Source organism: Physeter macrocephalus, chromosome 10, assembly GCF_002837175.3.
Source record: "Physeter macrocephalus isolate SW-GA chromosome 10, ASM283717v5, whole genome shotgun sequence".
In the NCBI taxonomy this organism is placed as follows: domain Eukaryota; kingdom Metazoa; phylum Chordata; class Mammalia; order Artiodactyla; family Physeteridae; genus Physeter; species Physeter macrocephalus.
This window is the reverse complement of record NC_041223.1, coordinates 5,520,857-5,533,091: the sequence shown is the minus strand read 5'-3', so window position 1 is coordinate 5,533,091 and position 12,235 is coordinate 5,520,857. Positions and strand designations below refer to the sequence as shown.

The following is a 12,235-nucleotide window of genomic DNA, read 5'->3' as shown; positions in this document are numbered from 1 at the left end:
TTTATGGCTGAGTAATATTCCATTATATATATGTGCCACAACTTCTTTATCCATTCATCTGTCAGTGGACACCTAGGTTGCTTCCATGTCCTGGCTATTGCAAGTAGAGCTGCAATGAACATTGTGGTACATGACTCTTTTTGAATTATGGCTTTCTCAGGGTATATACCCACTAGTGGGATTGCTGGGTTGTATAGTAGTTCTATTTTTAGTTTTTTGTTGTTGTTGTTGTTGTTGTTGTTTTTTGTTTTTTTTTTTTTTGTGGTACGCGGGCCTCTCACTGCTGTGGCCTCTCCCGTTGCGGACATTCTTCTGTCGATGGACACTTAGGTTGCTTCCATGTCCTGGCTATTGTAAATAGAGCTGTAATGAACATTCTGGTACACGACTCTGAATTGTGGTTTTTTCAGGGTGTATGCCCAGGAGTGGACCACTGGGCTCCTATGGTAGTTCTATTTTTAGTTTTTTAAGGAACCTCCATACTGTTCTCCATAGTGGCTGTGTCACTTTACATTCCCACCAACAGTGCAAGAGGGTTTGCTTTTCTGCACAAGCTCTCCAGCATTTATCATTTGTAGATTTTTTGATGGTGGCCATCCTGACTGGTGTGAGGTGATACCTCATTGTAGTTTTGATTTGCATTTCTCTAATGATTAGTGATAGTGAGCATCCTTTCATGTGTTTATTGGCAATCTGTATATCTTTGGAGAAATGTCTATTTAGGTCTTCTGCCCATTTTTGGATTGGGTTGGTTTTTTGATATTGAGCTGCATGAGCTGCTTGTATATTTTGGAGATTAATCCTTTGTCATTTGCTTCGTTGGCAAATATTTGCCCCCATTCTGAGTGTTGTCTTTTCATCTTGTTTATGCATTCCTTTTCTATGCAAATGTTTTTAAGTTTCATTAGGTCCCATTTGTTTATTTTTGTTTTTATTGCCATTTCTCTAGGAGGTGGGTCAAAAGGATCATGCTGTGATTTATGGCATAGAGTGTTCTTCCTACGGTTTCCTCTAAGAATTTTATAGTGTCTGGCCTTACATTTAGATCTTTGTTCCATTTTGAGTTTATTTTTGTGTATGGTGTTAGGGAATGTTCTAATTTCATTCTTTTACATGTGGCTGTCTAGTTTTCCCAGCACCACTTATTGAAGAGGATGTCTTTTCTCCATCATATATTCCTGCCTCCGTTATGAAAGATAAGGTGACCATACGTGTGTGGGTTTCTCTCTGGGCTTTCTATCCTATTCCATTGAGCTATACCTCTGTTTTTGTGCCAGTACCATACTGTCTTGATTACTGTAGCTTTGTAGTATAGTCTGAAGTCAGGGAGCCTGATTCCTCCAGCTCCGTTTTTCTTTCTCAAGATTGCTTTGGCTATTCGGGGTCTTTTGTGTTTCCATACAAATTGTGAAATATTTTCTTCTAGTTCTGTGAAAAAATGCCATTGGTAGTTTGATAGGGATTGCATTGAATCTGTAGATTGCTTTGGGAAGTATAGTCATTTTCACAGTGTTGATTCTTCCAATCCAAGAACATGTTATATCTCTCCATCTGCTGGTATCATCTTTAATTTCTTTCATCAGTGTCTTACAGCTTTCTGCATACAAGTCTTCTGTCTCTTTAGGTAGGATTATTCCTAGGTATTTTATTCTTTTTGTTGAAGTGGTAAATGGGAGTGTTTACTTAATTTCTCTTTCAGATTTCTCATCATTAGTGTACAGGAATGCAAGAGATTTCTGTGCATTAATTTTGTATCCTGCTACTTTACCAAATTCATTGATTAGCTCTAGTAGTTTTCTGGTAGAGTCTTAGGATTCTCTATGTGTAGTATCATGTCATCTGCAAACAGTGACAGCTTTACTTCTTCTTTTCCGATTTTCATTCCTTTTATTTCTTTTTCTTCTCTGGGATTCTGTTTGCTGGTATTTTGTTGAGGACTTTTGCATCTATGTTCATCAGTGATATTGGTTTGTAGTTTTTTTGTGTGTGTGTGCAACATCTTTGTCTGGTTTTGGTATCAGGGTGATGTTAGCCTCATAAAATGAGTTTGGGAGTGTTCCTCCCTCTGCTATATTTTGGAAGAGTTTGAGAAGGATAGGTGCTAGCTCTTTTCTAAATGTTTGATAGAATTCGCCTGAGAAGCCGTCTATTCCTGGGCTTTTGTTTGTTGGAAGATTTTTAATCACAGTTTCAATTTCAGTGCTTGTGATTGGTCTGTTCGTATTTTCTATTTCTTCCTGGTTCAGTCTTGGAAGGTTGTGCTTTTTTAAGAATTTGTCCATTTCTTCCAGGTTGTCCATTTTATTGGTATATAGTTGCTTGTAGTAATCTCTCAAGATCCTTTGTATTTCTGCAGGATCAGTTGTTACGCCTCCTTTTGCATTTCTAATTCTGTTGATTTGAGTCTTCTCCCTTTTTTTCTTGATGAGTCTGGCTAGTGGTTTATCAATTTTGTTTATCTTCTCAAAGAACCAGCTTTTAGTTTTATTGATTTTTGCTATTGTTTCCTTCATTCCTTTTTCATTTACTTCTGATCTGATCTTTATGATTTCTTTCCTTCTGCTAACTTTGGGGTTTTTTGCTCTTTTTTCTCTCATTGCTTTAGGTATAAGGTTAAGTTGTTTATTCGAGATTTTTCTTGTTTCTTGAGGTAGGATTTTATTGATATAAACTTCCCCCTTAGAACTGCTTTTGCTGCATCCCATAGGTTTTGTGTCATTGAGTTTTCATTGACATTTGTTTCTAGGTATTTTTTGATTTCCTCTTTGATTTCTTCAGTGATCTCTTGGTTATTTAGTAGTGTATTGTTTAGCCTCCATGTGTTTGTATTTTTTAGGTTTTTTCTTGTAATTGATAGCTAGTCTCATAGCATTCTGGTCCGAAGAGATACTTGATACGATTTCAATTTTCTTAAATTCACTTGATTTGTGAGCCAAGATATGATCTATCCTGGAGAATGTTCCATGAGCACTTGAGAAGAAAGTGTATTCTGTGGTTTTTGGATGGAATATCCTATAAATACCAATTAGGTCCATCTGGTCTAATGTGTCATTTAAAGCTTGTGTTTCCTTATTTATTTTCATTTTGGATGATCTGTCCATTGGTGAAAAGTCCCCTACTATGAGTGTGTTACTGTCGATTTCCCCTTTTATGGTTGTTAGCATTTGCCTTATGTACTGAGGTGCTCCTGTGTTGGGTGCATAAATATTTACACTTATTATATCTTCTTCTTGGATCGATCCCTTGATGATTATGTAGTGTCCTTCTTTGTCTCTTGCAATAGTCTTTATTTTAAAGTCTATTTTGTCTGATATGAGAATTGTTACTCCAGCTTTCGTATGATTTCCATTTACATGGAATATCTTTTTCCATCCTCTTACTTTCAACCTGTATGTGTCCCTAGGTCTGAAGTGGGTCTCTTGTAGGCAGCCTATATATATGGGTCCATTCAGCCAGTCTGTGTTGTTTGGTTGGAGCATTTAATCCATTTACATTTAAGGTAGTTATCGATATGTATGTTCCTATTACCATTTTCTTAATTGTTTTGGGTTTGTTATTGTAGGTCTTTTCCTTCTCTTGTGTTTCCTGCTTAGAGAAGTTCCTTTAGCATTTGTTGTCAAGCTGGTTTGGTGGTGCTGAATTCTCTTAGCTTTTGCTTGTCTATATAGGTTTTAATGTCTCTGTCAAATCTGAATCAGATCTTTGCTGGGTAGAGGAATCTTGGCTGTCGGTTTTTCCCTTTCATCACTTTAAATATGTCCTGCCACTCCCTTCTAGCTTGCAGAGTTTCTGCTGAAAGATCAGCTGTTAACCTTATGGGGATTTCCTTGTATGTTATTTGTTGCTTTTCCCTTACTGCCTTTAATATTTTTTCTTTGTATTTAATTTCTGATAGTTTGACGAATATGTGTCTTGGCGTGTTTCTCCTTGGTTTTATCCTGTATGGGCTTCTTGGACTTGATTAACTATTTCCTTTCCCATGTTAGGAAAGTTTTCAACTATAATCTCTTCAAATATTTTCTCAGACCCTTTTTTCTTCTCTCCTGTTCTGGGACCCCTATAATTTGAATGTTTGTGTGTTTAATGTTGTCCCAGAGGTCTCTGAGACTGTCCTCAATTTTTTTTATTATTCTGCTCTGCAGTAGTCACTTCCACTATTTTATCTTCCAGGTCTCTTATCTGTTCTTCTCCGTCAGTTATTCTGCTATTGATTCCTTCTATAGAATTTTAAATTTCATTTATTTTGTTGTTCATCATTGTTTGTTTGCTCTTTAGTTCTACTACGTCCTTGTTAAACATTTCTTGTATTTTCTCCATTCTATTTCTAAGATTTGGGGTCATCTTTACTATCATTACTCTGAATTGGTTTTCAGGTAGACTGCCTATTTCCTCTTCATTTGTTTGGTGTGGTGGGTTTTTACCTTGCTCCTTCATCTGCTGCATATTTCTCTGTCTTCCCATTTTGCTTAACTTACTGTGTTTGGGGTCTTCTTTTCACAGGCTGCAGGTTTGTAGTTCCTGTTGCTTTTGGTGTCTGCCTCCCTTGGGTAAGGTTGGTTTAGTGGCTTGTGTGGGCTTCCCAGTGGAGGGGACTGGTGCCTGTTTTCTGGTCGGTGCGTCCATTGGTGTTTTGGGATGTCTGTGACCTTAGTATGATTTTAGGCATCCTCACTGCTAATGGGTCAGGTTGTGTTCCTGTCTTGCTAGTTGTTTGGCATGGGACATCCAGCACTGGAGCCTGCTGGCCTTTGGGTGGAGCTGGGTGTTAGCATTGAGACGGAGATCTCTGGGAGAGCTCTCGCTGATTGATATTACATGGGGCCTGGAGGTCTCTGGTGGTCCAATGTCCTGAACTTGGCTTTCCCACCTCAGAGGCTCAGGCCTGAGACCCGGCTGGATCACCAACACCCTGTCAGCCACACGGCCACGCTTCAAGCTACTTCCTCCTCCAGTCCCAGTGACCCAGCCCAAATGGTAAAACCGTTTGCACATCTCTAGGATCAGGTATCTTGGATGTTCCTTGTCCTGCGCACAGCAATGCAGTAAGCAACAGTCTCCCTCCAGAGTGTGACAACCAGATATGGCCCGCAGAAGGGGTACCCGCTCCCTCCAACCTTCTCATGGCTTTGCTTCTGGTGCTTCACCTAAAAAAGGTATTCTTAAACATGATGTCAGAGGAAGGAAGACAGTGAAAGTATAGTGAAAGATAAAGTAGACAAACCAGTTATAGCAATATTAGTATTAGATTAGACTAAGACAAACTGCATTAATAATGATAAAGAGGATAAAGACAGGAGGATAAAGGGACCAGTTCACAAGAAGCTTACAATAATGCTGAACCTTGACATGCCTCACAACATAGCCTGATAAGTAGTATCATGTCCTGCAGCCAGACTGCTTGGGTTTGGATCCCAGCTCTAGCACTAACTAGCTGCAAACCTTAGGCAAGTTTTTAAACCTCTCTGTGCCTCAGTTTCCTTATACTGAAAATTGGGATGCCAGTAATACCTACCTTGTAGAACTGTTATGAGGATTAAGTGAACTAATACACATAAGTATTTACAATAGTGCCTGGTATCATAAACATGGCCTTTTTATTGTTGCTGTTGTTGATGTTGGACTTGTTGCCCCAAATCATACCCCCCCCAAAAAAAAAACAAAAACCAACAAAATTGCAAGGAAAAATTGGCATGTCAGTAATCTTAATAGGAGATTTTTAACTTACTTCTCTAAGATAAATATGTTTTAAAATATTTGAGAACACTGTGAGATAGCTCCAATAAAATATTTAAACAGGCTTTATCTTTCAAATCATCAGACTCAAAAATGTAAATAAAACAATCCACATAACAAAAATACAAAGTTGAAAGGAAAAAGTAAATGAAAAATGAAATTCAGAGACCAAAAAAATAAGGTGACAGAAGTTAACTAGACATAGCCATAAATGTGAATGCTTAATATATTAAAATACAAAGTCTTAGATAATATTAAAGTAGAAAATTTAATGATTTTCTACTTTATAAGAGACATATGTAAAACTGTGGCAATGGGCTTAAAAATTGAGCAAAATATCAAAAGTACAAGTCAAAATATAGTACAGATGACATTTTTATTATGAAGTTAAGTTACAAGGTAAAATTATAGGTGACAACATTGTATAATACTTTTGGAGCTGAATGATGCAACAATATTTTTTTAATTGTGCAAAATAATCTAAAATGTTCTCAAATACACAACAATCCTTGAGAAGGTTGGTATTAAATATATACTTCATAAACTTTTACTATGAATAAAGCAACTTTTACAACTATCTAAGGAATATAAAGTAAAACATAACTGTATATACCTCCATTTAGGATTCATTTTCCAAGCTCCACTTCCCAAAGGGCGTGAATATTCGAATCTGAGTGCTTACTTCCTTAGTTGGCTGGGTAGTTCATGAGCAGTCTGGAGACAGACCTCCTGCTTGGGGAATTGTAGGACATTTGATTCACCCGGAATTATAGTAAGCACTCAGAAATGTGATTGGGTTGTTATCAGTTACTCACACCCAGGCCCACGCAGGCACATGGCTAGAAACTCCAGAATGCTGGGAGACAACTGGAGGGTATGAAAACCTCCTAATGTAAAAAGGTTTCTCTGAGGTCTTGGTGAGCTCCTCACTTAATTATAAGGTGATAATTGGAAGCTGGGTACCTTCATAAGGACATGAAAATCAGGGAAATTTGCACCTCTTTGTAGGTGTGTTATATCCAGTCTGTCTGTTGGCCTCTTTCCATCCATGATATCACCATCACTCCTGTCACCTTGCAGGTAGAAAGTCAGTCAGGTCATGGATACTCTAGATAGTAGAGGACCCAGGCTAGAGCAAATCTACATGTGAACAGCTGCCAAGGTGCCATCTCTTTTCTCTGTTCTGGAAATTTTGTTCCTATTCCTTTTGGTGCTTGATGCTATTGCAAAGATCTGGACAAGAGGTCATGCAAGCATTATTGAGAGAGAAGTATATAGAAGTGGAAAAGTGGTATATCTCTGGTCCCAGAAGAAGCAGAGGAGAGTTTGGGATATTTTAATTCTGAGGGGTCAATCGTCTGTTTAGGTTCAGCTCAGTGTGTGTCTTCCCCATTTTTTCTTGATGGCACCAACATTCTACCTGACATGCAGGCTCCAGGAGACATCCATGGAATCATATTTTACCCCTTACTCTCATATTTGCCAGGTCCTGAAGAGACATATCTCACAAGAATATATTTATGTGCAATACCTATTAGATTTTTGTTAGAAATTCAGATGTTAATCTCCTTTCAACTGTTTCTTTCCCATTTTATTCTTTTATATATATATATATATATTTTTTTTTTTTTCAGCATACATACCATGGACTTTTTGACTCCCTTTTCAGTATTGGCTTTGTGCCAAATGGTAAAAATTTAACCTAAGAAACCCGCCCCCCAAAAGTACTAAAATGCTCCCAATGTAGATTATTAATGATTTTAATCTGTTAATATTTAAAGGTCAATGCTTTTAACCTCATTACTACTAGATTAAAGACGTGACAACATACTTCAGGTTGTTACATGAGTTGGCTAATAAAACCTTCCTAAAGTTCTGAAGAACTTGCTTCTCCTAAGTTAGTGACAGCTTCACAGTTGGCCCAGCCATGCTTTGCCTCATTTTTGTTTTCACATAGCATTTTTTCTCTCTCCTTTCAGGTAGAAATTGAGAAGCTGGATTACCATCATTATCTGCCTCTGTTTTTTGATGGGCTCTGTGAAATGACATTTCCCTATGAATTTTTTGCTCGGCAAGGAATCCACGACATGCTGGAACATGGGGGCAACAAGATTCTTCCTGTCATTCCACAGCTCATTATCCCGATAAAAAGTAAGTGAACAGGTAAACAAGCATCACTCAGTTTATATGGTGCCACTTTTTGACAACTTGCTAATTAAGCAATAAAACACAAGAGACTGAGGCTATCCCCAGGTGTTGCAATAATTTTTATAAATTGACTTATGGGGCCAAACATCCCAAATCTCCTAACATATCCCATCATTGATACTGCAGTGCAGCTTAGCGACATAAATGAACTAAATTGCGTGGGGTTTACACTAACTTAAAATGCTTCACAGTAAAGACATAAGCATTAACATTAATTTGTACATTCAGAAGTAAAGTGTATAATATAAAATACAAACACAATTATATTTACTATCTTTTATGCAGCAGAATTCATAATTTTAAGAAAAAAAATCTGGAATGGAGAAAAGATCAATGTTATTAAATACTTGAACTTTTTTGTCTACAGTGGGTTATCTGCGGGGGGCGGGTGTCTCTCGAGTAATCCTGTCACTGGCTTTATCTGTTTGTCTATAAAATGGAGATTGTGCTTCCTTTTTGTGGCCCATTTATTCTGGCCTGAGTCCCTACAGACTAGTTGGCTGAGAGCACCCCTTTAAAAGTGTTTCTGAGAAAAACAAATACTGTACGTTAACACGTATATATGGAATCTAAAAAACAAACAAACAAACAAAAATGGTTCTGAAGAACCTAGGGGCAGGACAGGAATAAAGAAATACCTTATGCTAACACATATACATGGAATCTAAGAAAAAAAAAAGTTCTGAAGAACCTAGGGGCAGGACTGGAATAAAGACGCAGACATAGGGAACGGACTTTAGGATACGGGGAGGTGAAAGGGTAAGCTGGAATGAGTCGAGAGAGTGGTATGGACTTATATATACTACCAAATGTTAAATAGATAGCTAGTGGGAAGCAGCTGCATAGCACAGGGAGATCAGCTTGGTGCTTTGTGACCACCTAGAGGGGTGGCTTAGGGAGGGTGCGTGGGAGGGAGATGCAAGAGGGGGGAGATATGGGGGTATATGTATATGTATAGCTGATTCACTTTGTTATACAGCAGAAACTAACAAAAATAAATAAATAAATAATTCCAGGAGAGAGAAAGAATTGAGGTGAAGGACAAATGAAGATGTATGGCAAAATGTTGATAACTGTTAAAGCTGGGTGATGGGTATGTGGGTTCATCATTCTCTCTACTTTTGTATATGTATTTGAAAATTCCCATATTAAAAAGTTTAAAAAAAAAGTGTTTCTTAGATTTTCACTGTCCAGTGCGATGGCATCTCGCGGCCCTCAGACAAGACCCTTAGCCGCTTCCAGTCCAGTCTCCTCACCTAGCTGCCATCCTGCTGGCGGCCCTTGAAATAGAGCCACCCTACAGGGACGAGATTCCAGGAGGGGGTGCCGGCCTCTTCTCAAGTCCAAATGGCCAGGACTGGCCTCCTCTGCAGTCCCCTCAAGCCCCCAGACTCTGCCTGCACCAGAGTTGCCTGCCTGCCCCGTTGCTGCTGCTTCAGCTTTTGTCACTGCTGCTGATTGAAAGCAGAGGTTGGTGCCTCTGAGCAGGTCATGGGCAGAGGAAACCCCACCCTTTCCCAGCCAGAGCTGCCCCAGGCAGTTTACTCCCTGGCTCTGGGCCCAAACACCCCACGGCTTCAGAGGAATGAGCGGGTCCCTGCTTCCCCACCCCGAGTTCCACTCACTCCCAGCTCCAGGAGGGACCGCTGCCCAGGATGATTGACGGTACACCCGCCTGGTCTCCTAGGATACAGGGGAACCCCATCCTCACTGTCTCAGAGGTAGTCTTGCCATATGGTTTGGCCAAAACAAGAACAAAATAGTTCAACATGGGGTCATTTCCCACAGTCTGGATTACTTAATCTGATCCGTGGTCACTAGTTTATTGATTCGAATTAAGTGTCATTAGAGTTCTAGATTTTTGGCAGTTCTTCCGTCACTGTGTAAATTGAGTCAACTTTAAAATTTGCTCTCATGTCTTTGAGATTTCTGTGAGAGATACGTAACTGACCGCTTCCAATTTCCACCGAGACATAGAAAGTGAAACCAAACAAGAGGACAGTGATACCTGCTGTGAAAAGCAGTGTGGAAAGAAAAACGACTCTTCAAAAGCGACTTTATTAAAAACCAATTTTCCTTTCCCCTCATGCATCAGCTGAGTGAAGGGCTAATCTTTAAAGGCCCTCAGGAAGGATATATAATACTGAGTTATATTAAAACCTTTTCCAAATGTGATTTATTCTTTCAAACAGGTCATAATTTTTGAATATGTTAAATTCTAGTAAAAATGCTACATTTTCTAAAGATGATGCACAAGTTTTATCGATAAACAAAAAAGCCCAGAACATTCTCCCCAGGAACTATCTGGAGAGTACATTATCCTTCTCTCCTGCACCCACCAGAACCACAGCAATACCGGAAGTCTGTTCTTTGCTTTACAATAAACTGTTCATTTTGGGATCCCTGCCTTCTCAGGAGTCTCTCCCTCGGAGCCCCACTGAAAACACTGAAGGGCAGAAAGAGAATTTCTGAGAAATATTTTGATTATACCACTTACAATTGAAACAGTCCAAATTGGAGTATTGTAGGCCAAGGTGGATTGATTTTCAATTTTATTTGATTTAAGTATTTTGAAGATACTTAAATGAGTTAAGAGAGAAGTGATGTGGTCTAAGGACACATCCTAGAGGTCATTTGCTGATGAGTGAAAACATTAAGAACTCAGCAAACATGATCTGTCAGGGAATAGTAACTTATGTATGAATTTGATCATTTACAGTTCCAGAAGCAATGAAAGTTTCTCTTGGTAGATCTCCTCGTTTACCTTCCTGGGCTTCTGCTATTATATACTGATCCTGAGTCTAACTCAGCTTGATTCTTCTCACTCTGTCTACATCACTGAAAGCCAAACTTTACTCAGCAAAGAATAATGATTAACTATGCAAGATAATGCACGGTTCCAGCACAGTGTGAAAAGTATGACATACATAAACTACATTTTTCAGGTGGAATTCTGGAAGGGAGCTAGTTGATCCAGAAGCGGGCTGATACACATAGTTGGCATAACGTGGAACATCTGTGTGTACCTTATTTTCAAAAGGTACTATTCGTAAAATTTTGGCTCATTCCAGGGGCAAAAGTTAACCTCACCATCACCAGCTAGCAGTTCTTTAACATCTTTTCTTGAATTCTAATTCATCGATAATTAATATCTCTGAAGGCAAAGCAAAATATATAAACTCCCTGTGGAGCTGTGAATGGGATTACCTGCCTATCTATTTCTGGCATCTGGGGTTTATTTCAACTAAATGAAAGGTTGATAATACTGGAATGAGAAATGGACACATTCAGTGGCTCTACGATTTCTAACATAAAAAGAGACAAGAAGACCCTTTACTTTCTGCTTCTCTCCTTGGCTCAAGACCCCAAGTGGGGTCATCGAGTAATAATGGGAACAGTGCACATTTAACACATTTTTCCATTTCTGTTGCTTTATGGCACCACTACAGGTCCTCCTCTTCCTCTCCCACTTTCTTATTTCCACCTTCTTGAGTTATTCTGGGTCAGAAACTACAAAAAATTCCCAGTATAAAGTAGTCAGTGTTGGCAATGGAGCATTGATTGCTGAGAACAACAGCAAAACATTGTAGGTGAGGATGAGATGAGAGGGACCATCTGAGCAATCCAAACTGTGGATTTTAGACTTCTGTCCACGCCATCCAGTGAGGAGAACAAAAATCCATCAAAATCCAGCAGAGCAATCCTACGAAGAAGTCACTGGAAGCTTTGCCTATCGAAAGCAGAAGGGGATTCCCATAGCAGCCAGGAGGATAGGAGGTGCCAAGAGCAACCTGCAGACTCTGGGTTTAGAGCTCTCTCTCCTCCATAAAAGCAAGAACGATAACAATAACCCAGCCACACGGGGCCATTCAAAACAAGTTGCTACACACAGGGAAGAAAATGTCATGAATAGTCAGAGGAAAACTGTACCTCAACAACATTTTGCATAGGATCCAGAAGAAACTTGTAGAAACGTGTTTGACATCCTCAGCATTCAGGAAGATACAGCCTCTATGAAACAGAAGCAGAAATTTACAAGAGGAGACCAGACTCACATGAAAATAAGCCAGTGCTGACTGAGAAAAGGGAAACTAAAAATGTCAGAGCAGGATTAATGTCCCCCCAGAGGCACAGAGGACAATCAACTGCCACAACATGGAATTGTAAATGTAGACCACCACTTTAAGAATCTCCCTCAGAAAAGACAAGAATAAAAAAGAAGGTGAGGAAGGACTATAAAATGGAGAACATAGGACACAAGCAGGAGCTAAAAGTTATAGGGGTTCCCAAGAGG

The 12,235-nt window shown here is 39.1% G+C and overlaps 1 protein-coding gene across 4 annotated transcripts in view; it reads left to right on the top strand.

Annotated features, from left to right (window-relative positions):
* Nucleotides 1-12,235, top strand: part of PACRG (parkin coregulated) — a 527,628-nt gene that overhangs the window by 273,994 nt on the left and 241,399 nt on the right. For all 4 annotated transcript variants that reach the window (XM_028494776.2, XM_024122630.2, XM_055087409.1 and 1 more), the window contains one exon: nt 7,713-7,884. In XM_028494776.2, the coding sequence (XP_028350577.1) occupies nt 7,713-7,884 (172 nt within the window). The remainder of the gene's footprint in view (nt 1-7,712; nt 7,885-12,235) is intronic.